The sequence below is a fragment of the Salvelinus sp. IW2-2015 genome, linkage group LG16 (genome assembly GCF_002910315.2).
Source record: "Salvelinus sp. IW2-2015 linkage group LG16, ASM291031v2, whole genome shotgun sequence".
Classification (NCBI taxonomy): Eukaryota; Metazoa; Chordata; class Actinopteri; order Salmoniformes; family Salmonidae; genus Salvelinus; species Salvelinus sp. IW2-2015.
Window position 1 is genome coordinate 17,692,451 of NC_036856.1, and position 21,738 is coordinate 17,714,188.

At 39.1% G+C, this 21,738-nt stretch overlaps 1 protein-coding gene and 1 long non-coding RNA gene across 2 annotated transcripts in view; one reads left to right on the forward strand and one right to left on the reverse strand.

Moving 5' to 3' along the window:
* Positions 1 to 16,085: 16,085 nt before the first annotated feature.
* On the reverse strand, positions 16,086 to 21,488 carry LOC111975572 (uncharacterized). The gene is made up of 2 exons (XR_002878853.2): positions 21,397 to 21,488; positions 16,086 to 16,452 (listed from the first exon to the last, which is right to left on the reverse strand). It is a non-coding gene; the product is annotated as an uncharacterized lncRNA (long non-coding RNA).
* A 50-nt stretch (positions 21,489 to 21,538) lies between these two features.
* nfic (nuclear factor I/C) overlaps positions 21,539 to 21,738 on the forward strand; it is a 120,643-nt gene continuing 120,443 nt past the window's right edge. The window contains exon 1 of the mRNA XM_024003929.2: positions 21,539 to 21,627. Coding sequence (XP_023859697.1) covers positions 21,625 to 21,627 — 3 coding nt within the window. The 5' untranslated portion in view covers positions 21,539 to 21,624. The remainder of the gene's footprint in view (positions 21,628 to 21,738) is intronic.

The following is a 21,738-nucleotide window of genomic DNA, read 5'->3' on the forward strand; positions in this document are numbered from 1 at the left end:
GTTTGCCCTTTTTCTATGGTCATGCTTGCTCATAAAGTCAGAGTAAGCATGTGGTTCGTTTAGACAGTGGTTCATGCAGACCTTCTGTTTTTAACTGAGAAGATGCTAACTGAAGTGTCTGAACCAACGTCATGCTCTGAGACACTGTGGTTGGACTGATGCCATTTCCTGGTTTATGCTCACTTGTATTTTTCATCACAACACTTAGGGTTGTCAAAAACAAAGTGATAGTTGAAAGATGCAGTTTTAGATTATGACAAAGAAGTCTGCATTGTCCATAACTATGCAAAGTAGACGTTAGTCTTTTGTAAATTTCAGTGATCTTTTTTAGATCTAAGTATTTCATAATGGATAGTTAAACCTGTGTGGTGGTCTTCATTTTGTTTATTTTTTGGGGCACAATTTTAAAAACATGAAACATGCAACAACATATTATTTGGTCATTGATATCTTTGACCACAGAAACAGTTATGAGAGAAACAAAGGAAGAATAACGAGACAAAACGAGTAACCTACATCTCTTCTATGTACATTCAGAATTTATGTGGTCAAAACACATGTTAATGAATCAAAGGCTGGTAACCTCACGCCTGGGGAGTGGGGAGGATTTGTGGAAGAGACATTTGTTTTCTACACTCCTTAAAAGAAAAAGCCATTGCAGAATGTCTGCCGACTACACTCCGATGAAAGCATGTAACGCGGTTCTCTCCATTTAAAGTCCAAAAAGAAGGAAAATCTTGGAAGACAGCCTTGTTAACTGACTCCAGCTGTGTGGTTATTATGGGTGAGAAGCTGCTCTCTCTGATGGCTTCCCTTGGCTGGGGGGGAGAGAAAAGCCACAGACCGGATGCCCCTGTATCATAAGCTCACTCAAAGCTATATAGAAAGGGGCTTGCAAAGTTTAAAGCACAGCCTCTTGCTTGTTTGAAGTAGGATTGCCTCGTGGGGTCCACTTCTTATAACTTGGGGGTGATTGTTTTTAGGAATGGGTCGTTTGTACATGGGTCGTTTTGTACTTTCTGTTCAACAAAGGTTAGCCTATATGTCTTTTTAGGATAGTCTCAATTTTAATATGTTCTGTACTGTTGTTTTTCTTTGAATATCTTCCCACTCTTATGTTTTTTCCAAACGTGTGCTTGATATACTATTCAAACATGTGAATGTGTGTGTGTGTGTGTGTGTGTGGGTTAGTACAGCTGGAATTTGGTAGGCTGTCTTACAACCTGTGGTGGTGGTGTCTATATGGTCTGGAGTGAGTGTGTGTGTGTATGGCTGCAGTTGGCTGCTGGTGTCCTAATCTTCCTGGTCTTACCCACTCTCTGTAGACTACCCAATCTCTCTGAGAGCCTTGCAGGGAGGTAAGGAAGGATGAGAGAGGGAGATGCCGGAGAGGGTTGGTAGCTGTGTGCAAGTGACTCCTGCCTGACTGTGAGACTGGAGTTGTGCTGAGCGTCCGTACTTCACTGTACTGCTACATCTGGCTTTCCATGGAGCTCCCCAACATCACACATATGGGTGGCAAGGCAGCAGACAACGCTATCAAATGGCAGCTGTGCTATGACATGACGGCCAAAACCTGGTGGATGGTGAGTTCACATGAGAACTAATTTGAGGTCTTTATGTATGGTCAGTGTCTTAAGTATTCCTGAAATCATAATTTATATTGCCTTTACCCACCGCTTTTGTTAAAACTACCTTTGGTTTGAAGTTTGGTTTGAAGTTGGATTTTATGCTATCTGATATCTCACTGAATATTGTTGTGCGTCCAGATGTTTCAGTTGCTTTGTAGTTTACAGATTTATTATAGTTTAAACGAAAATGACCATAGAAATACCCGTCATTCGTAATAACCTTGTTTGGTGTTGATATTATTCCAAAATGCAAAGTTTGAACTTGCATGAATTAAAAAATTGTTAGGCCTAGGCTAATTGTTTATACTAAAACTTAATATACAAGTGGTCAAAACAACAGTGAATGCCTATACTAACATCGTGAACGTCACTGTGTTGTCTGTCCTGTGCCAATATACAGAACTTTGTGCTTTGCAAATATTTTGTTTTGATCAAAATATGTGGGCCACCATCACCATGATTTATAGCCCACTGAATAAATTGCATGATAGTTTATTTTCTTTATTTCTTGGTAAATAGTATGAAAGTCAATATGTTGATGAATCTGCACAAACCATGTGGGCAGCAGGTGTCCCCTGATGTCTTCGAGATATTACATGCATCACCACACACAAAAATGCACTATACATTCAACTAATAGAGACAATAGTTCCACTGTAGTTCATCGATTGATTGCTATGAACTAAAATCTATATTTTAGTATTTGTTGAGGGGRAAACAATTGACATTGTGTTTGTTTCATTACTCTTTCGTTCACAGATGCAGAATAAACTAGGTCAATGTCTTTCTGTTGACCTAAATGCATGACTTCTCTCTTCGTGAGAAACTTGAGACAGAGTATGCTCTTASAACTGATCAGCTAACAAATATCTGTTTGCTTACACTATCATGTAGATCATCAGTACTGTCATGCATATTCCCAAAACCACTCTCATGCACGCATTCACACATTTTCTCATGTTTTGTTGTTGTGTTAGCTCAATTGCGACAAATCTGTGAGTCTATATTGGATTACACTGTCAAATGCATTTGAACACAGACACTATTTTCTGTCCCCAAAATGTTGGAGAAGCACAACATAAGAAGATAAACATACTTTTAAGTTGTACACGAAAACTCATGTCTCGTGTTCAGTTTCAGTAAGAGCGGACTACATCCTAACTGCAGTGATGTGAACCTGGTCACAATTTGGCAGTCATATACAATATCAGTAGTTATGTAAATAATCAAGCTCTCAAATGTTTTGGGTGTTATCATTATGCGGAGTCTATACCATTCCTACTGTGATATGCATATACACTGTTCTATGGGTATGCACTGCACAGTATTTGTACATTCTACTGTAAATCAAATTTATTTTTATTTTATTTGTCACATGCTTGGTAAACAACTGGTGTACACTGAGAGTGAAATGCTTACTTACGGGTCCTTCCCAACAATACAGAGAGAAAGAAAATAGAGAAATAATAGAAAAGTTATAATAAATACACAATGAGTATCTATAAGTTGGCTATATACACAGGGTACCAGTACTGAGTCAATATGCATGGGTACAAGGTAATTGATGTAGATATGGACATATAACTAGGAATACAGTGACTAGGCATCAGTTCCTACACTGTATACTAAAGTCTGGCCCGCGCCTGTCTTCTCTCAGCCAGTTTCCTTCAGAATGGTCTGTATTTGCTTAATGTCCAAGTTCCCAGTTTTGATTATTTATTCATCTGTAATAAATTGCGTGTTTTCTCCCATATTATAACAAAGGTGATTGCTATCCTCCCGCTCGTTCTCTCTTTCTGCATTAGCCACCCACGCTTTTGTTTAAATCAGCTTGGCAATTAAGACTTGCTACGAGGCCTAACTAATCAAAATGCTGCTCTTTGATTGTTTGTCAGACCCACTATGAGAAATGAGCTGTCTCACTAGCTGGTGTTTCACACATGTTCTCCTTTGTCAACATTAGCTGCTTGAGTTACCTTTTGATCCTGCCTGTATGTGTGTGCGGAGCCGTTTTGCTGCCATCACCCTGGAAGTACCCCTTTGGAAAACTTCAAATCAAAATCGAGTGTGTGCCCCTTTGTTACTCAATTCATTCAATTCATCAGAGTTTTTTTTCTTCTACTGCACATATGAAAAGTTTTTAGAGCTAATGAGTAGTTTAGTCCTTCTCTCTGAATATGAATCTAGCCTATATGATTCATTCTCTTCATTCCATAAAGGCCTACAGTGCCTTCAAAGTATTCATACCCCTTGTTTATTCCACATTTTGATGTGTTACATCCTGAATTTAAAATCGATTAAATCAATGTTTTCGCACCCATCTGCACGCAATACCCCATAATGACAAAAGGAAAACAAGTTTTTAGAATTTTTTGTAAATATATTGAAAATTAAATACATACATATCTTATTAACATAAGTATTCACACCCCTGAGTCAATGCATGTTAGAATCACCTTTGGCAGTGATTTACAGCTGTGAGTCTTTCTGGGTAAGTATCTAAGAGTCATGATTCTTAAAAAAAATTATCTGTCAAGTTGATTTTTGATCATTGCTAGACAAACATATTCAAGTCTTGCTATAGATTTTCATGCCAGTTTAAGTCAAAATTGTAACTAGGCCACTCAGGAACATTCAATGTAGTCTTGGTAAGCAACTCCAGTGTAGATTAAGCCTTGTGTTTTACGTTATTGTCCTGCTGAAGGGTAAATTTGTCTCCCAGTGTCTGTTGGAAAGCAGACTGAACCAGGTTTTCCTCTAGGATTTTGCCTGTGCTTAGCTACATTAAGTTTATTGTTATCCTAAAAAAACTCCTTAGTCCTTGCCAATGACAAGCATACCCATAACATTATGCAGCCACCACCATGCTTGAAATATGAAGAGTGGTACTCAGTGATGTGTTGTGTTTGATTTTCCCCAAACATAACACTTTGTATTCAGGGCATAAAGTGAATTGCTTTGCCACATTTTCCTTATTGAAAATAGGATGCATGTTTTGGAATATTTTTATTCTTTACAGGCTTCCTTCTTTTCTCTCTGTCATTTAGGTTAGTATTGTGGAGTAACTATAGTTTTTGATCCATCCGCAGTTTTCTCCTATCACAGCCATTAAACTCTGTAACTGTTTCAAAGTCACAATTGGCCGCATGGTTAAATCCTAGAGCGGTTTCCTTCCTCTCCGGCAACTGAGTTAGGAAGGACGGCTTTGTTTGTAGTGACTGGGTGTATTGATACACCCTCTAATAACTTCACCATGCTCAAAGGGATATTCAATATCTGCTTTGTTTTATTTTTATCCATCTACCAATTTGTGCCCTACTTTGCGAGGCATTGTAAAACCTCCATGGTCTTTAAACACTATTATTGCACACAGTGAGTCCATGTAACATATTATGTAACACAGGGGTTGAATACTTATTGACTCGAGGSATTTCTAAAAACATAACTCCACTTTGACATGGGGTATTGTGTGTGTTTAGGCCAGTGACACGAAATCTCATTAATCAATTTTAAATTCAAGCTGTAACAACAAAATGTGGGAAAATTCAAGAGGTGTGAATACTTTCTGAAGGCACTGTATGCCTGTGTGACAGTTACAATAAACAGACATTGCTGTTGCTAAAGATTGACAAGGGTTTAGGTTAGTTGAATGGTCTCAGTCAACAGCCATCTCTAGCTGAGGCTGAGCACAAACCACTGTCCTGCCCTAATGGTCTGTTTCTTTACTTCTGAATAACAAACTCATGCCAAAACAGCCATTATGCCCAGTCGAATGCATGTCTGTGTACTACTGGAGCTTCCTGTTCCCCCCATGCAAATCTCTTCCAAGATCATTAGGAATGGGTGACACATGTTGGACTGGGTTGTGGTTTTGTGTAAAAGGCAGTACAAGCTGGAAAAAGAAGTTCACCTTCCAAAAGGGGAGATGCAACAAAAATCCATTTGGATACATTTCAAAAATTGGGATGTGAGAGGATGTTCCTTCATATTTTCACCGTATTATTATGTCACTGTTTACTGCACATGCATTTTTATATAGAGGTTTACCATTATCTTATTTTTATTTATTTAAATAAATGTTCTCTCCAATTTCGTGGTATCCAATTGGTAGTTACAGTCTTGTCTCATCGCTGCAACTCCCGTATGGACTCGGGAGAGGCGAAGGTCGAGAGCCATGTGTCCTCCAAAACACAACCAAGCCGCACTGCTTCTTGACACAATGCCCACTTAACCCGGAAGCCAGCCGCACCAATGTGTCTGAGGAAACCCCGTACACCTGGCGACCGTGTCAGCGTGTACTGCTCCTAGCCCGCCACAGGAGACGCTAGTGCGCGATGGGATAAGGACATCCCTGCCAGCCAAACCCTCCCCTAACCCGGACGACGCTGGGCCAATTGTGCGCCGCCCCATGGGTCTCCCGGTCGCGGCCGGCTTGCGACAGAGCCTGGACTCGAACCCAGAATCTCTGGTGACACAGCTAGTACTGCAATGCAGTGCCTTAGACCACTGCGCCACTCGGGAGGCCTGAGGTTTACCATTATTGATGTGCTGATTCCAAAGATTGTCATGGAAAATGAAGTGTGAGGACTACAGTGATATTCCAAATTGGCCTTGATTTACTTTATAATCAAAGTTTCAGTAACTTTCAGTTGACCAATACTTGATAGTCTAATTGCCAAAGTCTCTTGCCTCTGCRTTTTATAATGTAGACATGTCCCAAGTACCAATGTTTACATTTTTGATTCAGTCAAATCTGATCTACACCATGCTTAAGGGAACCAAATAAAAATCCTTAATCAAAGAAACATCTCTTCAGAATGTAGGATTTCCAAAAGTAGGGGCCAAATGGTGGGAGGGAATTAGTGTTGGCTGTAATGTCTAATGGGTTTTGGAAATTAAATACCAACATTTACATGACCAAAAGTTTGGTGGACTTCAGGCTCATGCAGCATTACGCTATAGTTGCAGCTCAGTGAAAATCAGAATTTGGGCTGGGATTTAAGACCCCTACTGTGCGACTCGGGAGGAATCCTTCCAAGTTCCTTATCCCTCTGACAGGACATTTATAAACATGTTAATGAAAGTGTACTTCTTTTAAGTTCTTTGCATCTAACATAAAAACGTGTTAATGACAGTTTATTCTCAGGGCCTGTACTGTATGTCTTTTACTACAAGGCTTTGTATTGAGGAATTAYTCAGTGATGATTGAATAATGAATGGCAACATGAAAGAGCTCTTGTACTGTAACTCAGCTTTAAGTGTAGCTTGATTAAATCGTATTTTGGACGGTGCATGAGAGGCCTTTGATCKTACTCTGAAGTCTTTGTGCATATTGTCCAGTCAGTGCTTTCCAATGCCGGATGTTTATATGAGCCAATTTTGCATTTATTAACCAATAATGTACAGTGCAGCTAGCTGGGTGATATATCATGAAGGAGGTCCTAAGAGATAAACCACATTATCTTCACTGGCTTTCATCAGGAAGTCTGGAGAGCGAGAGAGCCTTTCACTGTTGACTGCCTTAGCAGTGTCTGTACACAATATGTCGCTCTGCAACCAACCCCCCAGCATGACACAGCTGACACGCGTTGTTTTGCTTGCATCATTGTCCAGCGTTGCAGTGTGAATTTAGAACAATGTGCGTATTGCCTCTGCTACCATCCGTGCCTAGTTATTTACAGCCCGACCTCATTAAAGCGTCCTCTGGATGTTGCTGTTCACCACAGAGGGCAGTAAAATGTATCCTTATGCTGGTGGATCTCCCTTCTCAGCCCTTCTCCTATCCTCTGGGGGAACAGAGTCAGCCCTGGGATTGTGGTTCCAGGCCATGACATCAGATGTCTGGAAACTGACGTGAATTATTCAGAGAACCATAGGCTACTTCAACAAGGCTAAAATTAGGGGGAAATAATGGTTATTCGAGAAAATGGTAACAGTCATTTATCTGCCTTGACATGCGATTCCGACATACAGGAGGAGCTGGCATGACAAAAGAAGATATTGTTACTTGCTCTCTCTATTCATCTTTTTTTAAACCTTAACAAAACTAATTCGGACACTTCCCCTCAAAAAATTACCTTCCTGACATCTTCTTTGACTAATTAACAGACCAGGATAAGCACAGAAAGGGCAATCTCCAAACTACAGATTATCCCTCTCTTTAAAGAGGCCAAAACATTTTATTTTCAGTTTCTCTGCAAATCGGCCAGTATAATCCTCACACCATCTGTGCTATCAGATCTTAAGGAATGCACGCAATGTTGTGGCAATCCTTCCTAGTTACTGTACACTATATCCCATGTTATCCTTTTCCCTCTGGTCTGTCTTGGCTTCACTTGGCCCAAGATATTATTCATTGAAGAGGCAATCTGTAGTTGCTACATCCATCAGAACCCAAAATATAGGTTTGTTTTACTCCAATGTTTGTAAACAAATGCATGTAAACAAACCCTATTTAGCCTCAAAACATGGTTAAAAGTATAATTTTGATATCATGGATGGTCAGTCCTTGCATCCATAGCTCTGTCTATGAATTTGAGTGGTTACGTTTCTCCAGCCCAATTCCTCCGCTTTTTACCGAAACAGGGGCAGGGATATCGCTTTTTTATTGTTTCAACTGCTGATTGCCACTTTAAGTACATCACTCTGTGCTAAGTATCATCAAAGACAGTGCAGTATGAAGATGGGCAGAAACTGCTTCTCCAATAGAAATCCCAGATCACTCTTGTAAGCGATGCCATGGCGACGCAAGCTAAGCTCATGTGTAGGAGCACGTCATTGGGTCTAACGGCGTCTTGGGCCGAGCAGCGCACCTTTTTGATACTAAGTTGTTTTTGATGAAAATGTGTCACTTTCACGAGGTTGGAGTGATAACATGTTCAACTACTTAAGACATTGGCTCGAAACTAGGTTGTATCTTTAGAAAATTAATAACCAAGGAAGAATTTTTCACTTCTCTCATTGACTTCTCAAACCCTGCCCTGGCCTGCTTGGTCTGTTTCAAAAGTGTTCCCGGAAGTCTTGTGATGTTGCGTCTCTCTGAGTTTAGAAACACTGTGGTATCATGGTGTCTGCAAGACAGAAGTTGTACATACTTTCAAGATAGAGCTGGGTGATATGTACAAAAATCAATATGATAAATTGACTGAATTATCCCGAGAACGATACGTTTCTAACTTTAATGAGCACCAGTTAACCTACTTTTGTATATTACCATACCCTTAGAACTACTACTAATACTTTGAATGTTGTAACTATCAATTGTATACCTAACGTTATCGATAGCCCATATTAGTAGAATTATTTAATTTCAAACGTCACATTTCTCTAGTATAGGCTACTTGTGGTGATGATCAATATCTGTTAAATGTCCTCGATAAATCGTTGTTGTCGAAAATGTTCGGTTTATCGTCCCAGCTCTATTTCAGGACATACTGTACAAAAAAATGATTTATTTGGTTGCATTCAATTGAATTTGATCATGACACACACAATATGTAACATTCTGTATCATCTATATAGACTGTATTCATTGGAAAGGGACATTACTTTGTTCTGTAAGACATTAGTGGTTACCTTTGGAAAAGGTATTCTATTCAGCTGGTTCGGCCAGATGATCAGTCAGTTGTTTTGATGATGTTTTCATGTCCACTGTCCTATACAAATAAACCGTGACAACAAGGATGTTTAAAACATATAATAGATTATATAGCTTTATAAACAGTCCTTTCATATGGATAGAATAGGCCTACTCAGTACTCACTGATGCTCTTTGTGTTGAAGTGAGCAATGGTATGGTACCGATTCAGAACTGAGTTTTTTGTTAAATAAGGGAGTGGCACTTGCTGCTTTACATTGAGATAATCCCAACTAGATTGAATAAGGGAGGTTTAAAGTTTTAGGACACTTGCCTGTTCAACTTTGGCCTTCCTCAGAGTTTTCTATTCCATCCCAGCTTTCATTAGATTGAATTGGGTGTTAGTGTAATTCTCCTTTTTGGAAATTGTGCATTTAGCGTGATTAAGTTTTTGGATTACTTGCCGGATTTGTGTGGGACTTTCTTTGCACTTTAGAAAAGTTTGGACATGTAAAAATGGAGTCTAAGTGTTTACAGAGTGCAAGTTATCCTCGACGAGTGAGAGCCTGGGCATGGTTCACCTATTTGAAGAGGCTTAGATATTACCTGGCTTTAGGGCATTAACCTTGAATTACAAACATCACCCTTAGTGGGCATTACCAGGGCTTGAGTTTATTTGAATGTGGATAGAGAGAGGATACCTTCAGTTGGTTTTGAAAGGTCACTGCATTTGTTGACTACTGAGGTCAGATAAACTAACCTGTTGAATCCCACTAGTTGTAATTAGATATTTCATCACCAGTAGAGGGTGGTAATGAACCTCTTCTCTTTTTTTTGGATCATATTTCTGAGTCTAGAGTGGAGACTCAACAGTAGGTGTCACTAGATAGTCACTGAATGTCCTGACATTTTTTAATTACAATTTGTTTATTTCTTGGTACACTAATTTCATGACTATTTGCTTCCAAAATACTGAATTTGCTTTTGGTTTATTATCGTGCACTTTTTTGTTATCTACTGATAGAATGGTATGAATTCTCAGTTCTGCTCAGTCCCAGACCTGTAGATGTTGTTTTTCATGCAGTAACTGGTTGGTCCCGCTGTAGATTTTACATATGGACGTCCTGCGCTTTAACTTTCAGCCTTTGACGTTGGAACAGAGAGCAGAGATCACAGAAGAGGACCACAGACAATACATTTTTAAGTTTAGTTAGATAAAATACATTTACAGCAAAAACATTTGCACATTTGTCTGATTTTATTGCATTTTGTTTCTTGGCACGGTGACATGACTGAATTTATTACATTATATTTTTACAGAGCTGCAATAAAGATCAAGTTAAACAACCTAAACATTGATATACAAGCATTAGATGAGAGAAGAAAATAGCATTAGTTCATGTGGAATATAGAATTAAATCAGAAAGTCAGTTAAAAGGTGTCCTATGACCTATCACGGGTTTGCGTGATAATCTAACTATTTGATTATGGGACCATCACTTTTGTTCACAGATTTGCGAGAAATGCCCAGTTCAGGTGAAATGGAAAAAGGAATGACAAGATATGTACAGAAACAAGACCAGCCTTGTGTGTTGTGAGATTGCTGTGTGAGTCTTCCAGGCTAGTCAGCACTTGCACTTCGGGTCCAACTCATAGAGCCAGAAGTGCTGGTGTATACTTAAGCAATAAGGCCCGAGGAGGTGTGGTATATGGCCAATATACCACGGCTAAGGGCTGTTCTTAGGGACGACGCAACGCGGAGTGCCTGGACACAGCCCTTAGCCGTGGTGTATTGGCCATGTATCACAAACCCCCGAGGAGCCTTATTGCTATTATAAACTGGTTACCAACGTAATTAGAGCAGTAAAACKAAATGTTTTGTCATACCCGTGGTATACCATGGCCTTCATCCAATCAGAATTCATGGCTCAAACCACCYAGTTTCTAATGTACTGTATGGCCCCACATTATTACAGGTCTTTGGTAGGAGAATAATGACATAAAGCTTCAAAAGCTGTCTTGTGAAATAACTCAGTCTACTTGACACACACCTTTATCTCCCATTGTTCTCTCTAAAAGTAGAATTCTAGCAACTCACTTTTCCAAAGTCAACCATATTTCAAATTACTCACCAGTACAATTCTTACTCATTTTGTCCTTTTATTGTATTTCTGTGCGGTAAGCAAAGGTTTGAATTATAGATGTACGATTATGTAATAACAGGCCTTGACATGAACTAACATCAGTACCTAATGAAAACCCTTGGATTGGCTGTACCTAATACGTACATTAGCTTATTACAGCATAATCAGTGCCAAATTACTGCAGAGTAATCATTTTCTAATAGCCATTAGTTTTGTCTCCAAGGGGATTTGGATCATGATAAATTAAACCTCTACATTATGCAAATTGATGTGGTGTGATTCTGGGAAAGAGAGCTGAATAAGCCTACTTTGTGGTCCTTTTGTAGCTCAGTTGGTAGAGCATGGCGCATGTAGCGCCAGGGTAGTGGGTTCAATCCCCGGGACCACACATACGTAAAATGTATGCTTGCATAACTGTAAGTTGCTTTGGATGAAAGCTCTGCTAAGTAGCATATATTATTAAATTAAAAGCACTCCGATTTTTATTTTGTACCAAGCACCCTCAATTATTATCACAAGGAGGGTTGACACTGCTCTTTTCATTGTCATTTACATTTTTGCTGATACTATTTGAAAGATGCCTTTAGCCTCTAAATAGGGTCGTTTGGAGCGCTATATGTGTTTATACTCTAGATATTTTAATGTGATTCAGGCTTATTATGCATACCCATTTCAACCTTGTTCTGTAGATATACTTACTGTACCTTATCAGGTCAGTTGCAGCTGCTTCCAACCCTCTTGCAGGATAGAGTTTTATCTGGCCYAGTAGTTTCCTTGGTCAGGGTTACAGCACCTCATAGGACAATTCATTGTTTTTACAAATTGTCAAGTTTTTATGCTTTCGGCTCATGCCCTGTAAAGCTATTTGGATCTCTCCCCTCAGCTTTTGTACCACCCTTTCCACCTCCGCCAGTTACAGATCATCACTTCAAGACTGTAGGTTGTGTCACTTTTTCACTCTTTGAAGTGATTTATGTCAGTTCTTTTAGAAGACAATGTAGATAGCTCTCTCTCAAAAGCTATCCTGGTGTTCCAGTCCAATCCTGAACACTTTCACTCTACTGACAAAAGCTAGGTTTCCATCCAATTGGTGACAGATTTTCATGCGAATATGATAAAAAATCGGCATAAAAACAATATGCACATTTTCCCACCAGAGGTGCCTTTCCAGCAAACTGGATAAAAGGCTGTGTGTGATGACGTATTGTTCATAAAAATCACTTTTGCAGTTAAGTTCCTGTGTAACGAACAGAAAACGTAAATAAATGGGTTTCCATCGACTAATGGTTTTGTCACAAAAACTGTTGCGATAAAGAGCTAACTTGCCCAATCTGGTTTTGGCGCATGCTCTAGACAAGAGTTTKCTGATAAAGTGGACGGGGGTTGGTTATATGATGATATGGACAAGAGCATGATCATTTTAATTGATAATTGGCAGCTAAGCACTGATYATCATGTCACCAGCTTTCAAATAATAGCCTACCCTCGATATTTAGCCTATTGGAAATGTGCATGATCACCGTGCACTTAACTACCATGTGAAGTTCATAATTGATTTAATCTGCCTTTAAACTTGTCACGCTTTTCCACGTCGTGGTGGTAGGCCTACAACGKAKCATGTCATCGCGTGACTACAAGTTTACTTCAATGATTATCATATTAATATTTGCGCATAGAGACGATTCCACCGACATTTCTCACGTAGTTAATTTTACAGACACAAAAAGATCCCGCTATGTCGAACTAACAAATTGTCTGTCGACATCCATGAAATTGTACAGAGATTTTGTGTTTCCGTCAGCCTAGTCTTTTTTTTAGGTCTATGCGCCAGGTAATTAATCTGCATGAAATAGTTGGATGGAAACCTGGTTAATGACAGATTTCTTTTCATCATCTTTTCCTAGTTGGACAAGCTCCCATTTCTTTGAAGTTCTGGTTGTTTACGTTGGTTCTTGTTAATACCGGGACCACACCAGTGGATGATGTAGCCCGTCTCCCTGCCGGCTGCAGGTCTGAAGTTCCCCTCCATTGATGGCCTCCCATCCACATCTCTCTGGTTTGGAGGATTTCAAGCTTGTCCACTGTATTTCTTGCTGGCCCAACACCAGCGAGACACTGTATATCCAGGAACTTCCAATACCATGTCAGTCGCTTTAGTCCTTCTAAATCTGACTAAATCTTCTCCCACCTTCCTCAAGTTGCATATATAAGTACTTAGAGCATCTACACCTTACTGTCTGTCATGTTCCCAAGCAGGAAGGAATATGTTTTTTTGTGCAACGAGAGTACATATGACCCTTACTGACCCTCTGCACCCACATTGTCTAAAATAAAAAGTTACTTTGGGGTTGCAGAATCAAAAACATTTATATATAAAAGCAAGGCTGCTTGACTTGAACCATTTAGTTTTTAATGGAATGGTTTGGCTCACTGAAGATGACTGTAATGTTCCACAAATGGTCCAAATTGGGAAAATTATGCGCAATTTTCTCTTAGTAAGCATTCAGAGGCTGAACGTAGTAAAACAGTTACTTTCACTGAAAAGGAGAGAGGTCTTGGCACTCTGCATCTTGGCAAGTATTGGTCCAATTTGGAGAGAGTTTCCAGAACTTTTCTCCTTTTTCTACTTTCTTCTAGCTTATGTTTTGGAAAGCGAGGCGAATCTCATTCTGCAGAGTTTTGCATTCGAGACAGTAACAGGTCAGTAACAGAAAGCCTTCTACTGTGTGTGCTGTTCTACAGTTATATGACACATAGACCCACTGACATGTGTTCTCACTCATGAGCTACCTGAATACCCTACACTAAACCACCTGTCAAGTGGCATAAGCATCAAACTGAATGCTGTGTACTATAGTTTGACTCCCTGAGGCAATAACCGGTCTGATGTCTTTTCCCGTCCATCCCCGGGGAATTATTTGATTATTTTACAGCTTGTAGATGTGATTGTAGGTTGGTTATTTAATTATCTATAACATCTGCAGGCTGTTTGTGCAGGGGATGAAAAGTGCTATATTATACAGATATCAAACCACTTCATTAATTACACCACACAGAAATCTGTGTAGCCTATAAGTAGGCCTACTCTTTGTTTGCTGCCAATTGATGGTTATCTGCTTTTCTAAACTAAACAAAAGCTGTTGTAGTACCTCTGCTTGCCAGCATCTGGAGTAGTTCACCATGAAGCACAGTCAGTTCTACAACAGTTCTAGTTTAATGTATGCACAGAAATACTTTAATATATCACTCACAGATACAAGAACAATGCTCTTAGATTCCACTTAGAAATACTATAAAGTATATCTCTAACACTGTTGACTTAAACCCATACGTACACTATATATATATATATATATATATATATATATATATATATATATATATATATATATATATATATACTGTACAAAATGATGTGGATACCCCTAGAAATTAGTGGTTTTGGGTTTTTCAGCCACACCAGTTGCTGACCGGTGTATAAAATTGAGCACACCGCCATGCAATCTCCATAGACAAGCATTGGCAGTAGAATGGCCTTACTGAAGAGCTCAGTGACTTTCAATGTTGCACCGTCATAGATTCCACCTTTCAAACAAGTCAGTTTGTCAAATGTCTCTGCCTGACTAGAGCTGCTGCGGTCAACTGTAAGTGCTGTTATTGTGAAATGGAAACATCTAGGAGCAACAATGGCTCAGCCGCGAAGTGGTAGGCCACACAAGCTCATAGAATGGACCACGTGTGTAAAAATTGTCTGTCATCAGTTGCAACACTCACTACTGAGTTCCAAACTGCCTCTGGAAGCAACGTCAGCACAAGAGCTGTTCATCGGGAGCTTCGTGAAATGGGTTTCCATGGCTGAGCAGCTGCAAACAAGCCTAAGATCACCATGCGCAATACCAAGTGTTGGCTGGAGTGGTGTAAAGCTTGCCACCATTGGACTCTGGAGCAGTGGAAACTCTTTCTCTGGAGTGATGAATCACGCTTCACCATCTGGCAGTCCGACAGACGAATCTGGGTTTGGCAGATGCCAGGAGAACACTATCTGCCCGAATGTATAGTGCCAACTGTAAAGTTTGGTGGAAGAGGAATAATGGTCTGGGGCTGTTTTTCATGGTTCAGACTAGGCCCCTTAGTTCCAGTGAAGGGAAATGTTAACGCTACAGCATACAATGTCATTCTAGACAATTCTGTGCTTCCAACTTTGTGGCAACAGTTTGGGGAAGGCCCTTTTCTGTTTCAGCATGACAATGCACCCGTGCACAAAGCAAGGTCCATACAGAAATGGTTTGTTGAGATTGGTGTGGAAGAACTTGACAGGCCTGCACAGAGACCTGACCTCAACCTCATCGAAGACCTTTGGGATGAATTGGAACGCCGCCTGCAAACCAGGCCTAATCGCCCAACATCAGTGCCTGACCTTACTAATGACCTTGTGGCTGAATGAAAACAAGTCCTCACAGCAATGTTCCAACATCTAGTGGAAAGCCTTCCCAGAAGAGTGGTGGTTGTTATAGCAGCAAAGGGGGGACCAACTCCATATTAATGCCGATGATTTTGGAATGAGATGGTCGAGCAGGTGTCCACATACTTTTGGTCATGTAGTGTAGTTTCTTATCATTTTGATGTATAGCATTTAGAATTTCACCATTGCAAAGTGAACATCACTGTAAGGTTCATAAAGCAGTGAGACAGAATGCTGACTACCAGGCAACTCCATGAAACACACTCTGGTACTGCCCTCTTCAGGAGACCTTTATTCATGTCAAACATTACACTTCACTCACTTTTCGATTGAGTTCAGCATATCTGTATGCTTTGCATGCATCCTGTTCACTTACGTAAAGATGACATGCAAGGCCCTTGTCATAGTTTTGAGGTTTGAAATACTACTTTCATTGTCAGTTGATATCATAGCGTGAGTCCTGGCTCTCTCACTCCTCTGTCTTTAGGAAATACACCTTTTTAGCTGTAGATTTTTACAGGAACCTTTCAATTCACATTGAACAGTCGGATCATGTCTCTAACGCTCACTCCAGCACAGTCTTCCTGTGGTAAGGTCAGATGGCATGCCAAGACAGCTTACTCCACCAAACTCAGTGGCCTATGGATGAGAAGAGCAGATAACCAAAGGTGGGTTAGTCACATCATGAATCTGCAAGTTAATTTGACCATAAGTGAATGAATCTCAGGAATTGCATTGTGTAATCAAGTGGTAACATAAGTAGTTCTTGACTGAGTAATGTATGTCGTATTTAATCAAGTTGGGGTTTTGCTCTCATTTAATGATTTCTTAAAATTTCCTCTCTGCATCTTGCAAATAGAGTTTATTAACAAATGTATGCTTGACATTGTCAAGTCCTATTTTACAGGTGATAGAGGATGCTATTCTCCAATATCAATATTTGTTGCAGAACATGACATGTACTGTATACTGAACAAAAATATAAATATAAATGCAACATACAGTTCATATAAGGAAATCAAATCAAATTGTATTTGTCACCAAATACAACAGATGTAGTCTTACCATGAAATGCTTACTTACAAGCCCTTAACCTTAATATTTACTAAATAAACTAAAGTAAAAAAATGTAAGGAACACAATAAAATAACAATAGCGAGGCTATATACAGGGGGTACCGGTACCAAGGCAATGTGCGGGGATACAGGTTAGTTGAGGTAAGTAGGGGTAAAGTGACTATGCATAGATAATAAACAGTGAGTAGTGTTGGCRTTCCGGTACCGCTTGCCGTGCGGGTAGCAGAGAGAACAGTCTATGACTTGGGTGACTGGAGTCTTTGACAATCTTTTGGGCCTTCAATTGAAATAAATTCATTAGGCCTAAATCTATGGATTTCACATGACTGGGTAGGGGCGCAGCCATTTATTATTTTATTATTTTAAACCTTTATTTAACTAGGCAAGTCAGTTAAGAACAAATTMTTATTTACAATGACGGCCTACATGGTGAGCCTGGGAGGGCATYGGCCCACCCACTGGGGAGCCAGGCCCAACCAATCAGAATGAGTCTTTCCCCACAAAATAGCTTTATTACAGACAGAAATACTCCTCAGTTTCATCAGCTGTCCGGGTGGCTGGTCTCAAGACAATCCCGCGGGTGAAGAAGCCGGATGTGGGGCTGGGCTGGCGTGGTTACACACTTGGTCAGAGGTTGTGAGGCCGGTTCTCTAAAACTTCTCTAAAACAACGTTGGAGGCGGCTTATGGTAGAGAAATTAACATTAAATTATCTGGGAACAGCTCTGATGGGCATTCCTGCAGTCAGCATGCCAATTGCATGCTCCCTCAAAATTGTAGACATCTGTGGCATTGTGTTGTGTGACACAACTGCACATTTTAGAGTGGCCTTTTATTGTCCCCAGCACAAGGTGCACCTGTGTAATTATCATGCTGTTTAATCAGCTTCTTGATATGCCACACTTGTCAGGTGGATGGATTATCTTGGCAAGGAGAAATGTTCACTAACAGGGATGTAAACAAATGTGTGTGCTAAATTTGGGAGAAATAAGCTTTTTGTGTGTATTGAAAAGTTCCGGGATCTTTTTTAATATCAGCTCATGAAACATGGGACCAACACTTTACATGTTGCGCTTATATTTTTGGTCCAACCCATAGTCTTTTACTGTGAGTGGTCCCACAGACCCACACTCTGCTTTATAAGACTATGTATTTGTACCTTCACTTTTCATGATAAAAAAATTATAAATCTGTATAATTCCTCCTGATGGGCCAAATCCTAATCTGAGATTTCAGTAGCATACATATTTTATTAATAATGGAAATATACTTTGGAATGTTCAAATCAAGTATTTATGATACCGAAGGCTATATTAATGTAGGCCTACTACCCACACAATTGAGTCTATATCAGGCCTACACCATGAGAAGATGTAGTTATAAATTAGCCTGACATGGCCGACTTTATGAAATCAATCATTTACATTTTAAAAACAACTTTATGATGCACAATAGCCTAATGGTGGGAGATTGTATGAAGTTTGCACCACATGGTTTCATATTGAAAACTCATTCAAACTAAATGACAAAAGCAATGTTTTTATCCTGTCTGCAAGATTTCTTCAGTTTCTTTTTCTAATAATTTCATTTTAAATTAGGCTACAGATTAGAAATCATAAAATAACTACCAGACATCTGTTTTTTTAAGAAGTCCAAGGTAAAAGAAACAAAAGAGTGACCAATCCCAAGTAGTTCTGCTGAGGTTAAAATAACTTTTAATTTGAGATTTAAGTATTGTACTTTCTCTTTGTCTCCTTTTGATTCGTGCATCCATGGATCAGTAAATGTTAACCAATAGTTAATTAGACATTTCCGCATGCAGCTATAGCCAAAACATGTTGCATTTGTTATTCTGATGTCATTCCATATAGGCTAGAGTTTAACAAACTCTTCCAAGCAAGACAATTTGTTTGGCCAGAGGCTTTCTAATCAATACAAGATAATTGCTTTTCTAATTTTGTTTACTGTTTAATGAATGTTCTTGTGGTCCTGTCCAAAATGATCATAACATTTTATAACATTTCCAATACTCCTGCTAAGGGGCTTAGAATGAACAATTACTGGACTTCCGAACTAAAAAGTATCAACAACCAACCACAAATATTCAAAAAAATACAATTTATCTCACAGTGTAATGTAAAAGACCTCATAGTTATTGGTAACCTGGAAATTATTTTGTATTTTAAATCCATGTCAGGAGAAATACAACTTAGGCTTCTTCAAAAATGTTATTAAAAGACATTGAGTTTATTGTCAAAGCAATGTGACATTTTAGAAATATTATTGTTTGTTTCATATAAATAGCCTACTCATTTGTTTAACCTCTCATATCAACAGTTTAGGAAAAAAGATTTATAGTTAGTTTTCAAATGATACATTTATGGTTATTGATAATCAAATCCATGAATGTCTTGTACAATGCATGTTGGAACCGTCAATTACAAATAGTTATATTCAATTCAAATAGGCCTACCCAGTACACTGTGGCGAAATACACAATGCATGCACCCCAATCGAATTTTTTTGATTAACGTCATCCAAGAAGTGAGCAACAAGTAAAACATTTGTTTTAGCATTTGGGTTAAAAAATATTTTTCCCATGAGTAGATGTTATAAAAAATAATGCTTTCAGTTGCATAAACCTGCATTTTCAAAAAACAGAACATAATGAAAAGCCTTGTTTGGGCCTAGATCTAACTATCAAACATTAGGCTATTGCGTCATTAGCAAATAAAAAGTGCAATCAAAGTCAGAAAACACAATCACACACTCACTATTGAATGGATTTGGTCATTTTTGTCTCATATTAAATACTCCTGTATGGATTTTGCATGATTCGTTTGACTGTTAAAATGCAAACCTGAGACTTCAATTCAAACAGGTGTATTATCCATTGCGTAATCAAGTTGCTACCCTAGATAAGACCTTAATATTCTTAATCAAATTGTTATATTACGATTCTAATGAAAGGGCCATTTGACATTTGAACAGTGAAGTTAAGTCGAAAGAGAAAAATAATCCAGTAATTGYCTATACATAGGGGATGTAAATGCTACTACTAAAAATTATTAGTTCAGTTTAAGATAGGTAGCGACAAAAATGGTCTCTCGCATGCAAGCTACACATCTCTTAGAACCTAGTTATATAATTGCAATAAAAACCGAATTCTTCAACCAAAGAATGCATATTCATGTCGGTCAATTATCACTAATTTCTAGAATTATGTAATATATATATACTGTTTTATGATGTTTTTAAATGTGCTCATGGCCTACAGTTTTCAAGCGCTTTAGGCCTAATGAACTGAAACGCAGAAAGCAGGTGAACACACTGGGTTATTATCTGGGAATGTCACTCTTATAAACTCAAGTATGACATTCCTAAATGTTTTCATTTATAACATGTCATAAGCCACATACTTTCGTGAGTGTTGAAAAATATTGGTAAACTTTTTTTTGTTGACGTTTCCAATATGAAGCTGCAGAACCCAGTTGGAGACGCGGGGTTAATTCCGTGAAAAAGTAAAGTTATAAGAATACTTCTACATTTATGAAAGTGAATATCAATAGCAAAACGACTAGGCTATGAATTAATTATAAATAGGCTACTCATTAATAAATTATCAAATAATCTTCTGTTTGGAATGTTAGTATAATAGTAGGCTATAGCAAACTTGAGATGTATTTTCCTTGAGGATTTACGCACAACCGACTGTGGTCAAGTTCCCTGCTGCTCTTTTGAAAAGTGTGTGAGCAAAGTGGGGTTAAAGGCAATGGCAGATATGACAACACCTGAAACTTTGACAGCTCTCTAAACCATGAGGTTCCCTCCCAGGAAATACATTGAATTGAATTGTTTATGTGTAATCACCAGTGTAACAAAGAGCTGGGGATGTAATTCTGAAAACACACACACACACACACACACACACACACACACACACACACACACACACAGAGAGAGAGAGAGAAGTATAGCCACGGTCCAAACTTGAAACTTGCCATAGAACAGTGAGAGGAAGAACAATTTCATTGTATATCTATCAGAGATGACATGTTTTGTAATAGCGGCTCACAGTGGGTAAATAGTTGTCTTTTTGCTTTTTATGAACTACGGCATCAAGTGCCACCCTAATACAATGCCCTAGCCACACACACTCCCTCTCTCGCACACACACACATCCGCGCACACAGACACACACACACCACCTTCGTGTTCATATATTCTTTCTCCGAGACGACTGTAAGATCTCCTATTAGCCCATCGTTCGGGCCGTCTTTAAGGACATCCATGATCATACGAAGCATTGGTACCATCATAACTAAGGACATCTATGTGTACAATGCTGCAAAGCAATGAGACCGAAGACTCAGTTCTGTAATTTAAAGATAGACAACCAACAACAGCACGATACATTACGACACCATCAAGCAGTTTACAGTTAGCAGTTTCTGCCCGAAATCGTAGCTGTAATATTATAGTAAAATCTTTATTTTGTTCTATTGTACCTTGTAGTGAGGATTCTGCTGGGATTGAAGCTGCAGATATCGCGTGGGACGTGTCTGATTGATCTCTGTGCGGTGTAGTCTCCCCTCCGAAGACCACGGATTACCTCTGTTCGCGGATAAATGGATATGGAATAATAATAGAAACCCGTCGACGAGATGACCAGGCGCTGAACCGCGGTGCTGCATAAACTCTAACTTTTCYGGGGGGGTTGGCAGTTTCGCTTTGAAATGGTACGTTAACAAATCAATTTAATCATTATTTGTCTATGTTCCAACAGACGCAAAGCGAGAATGATCACGAGTTGTGTGCACTTCGTAAAATCCAATTAAGATAATCGCGTA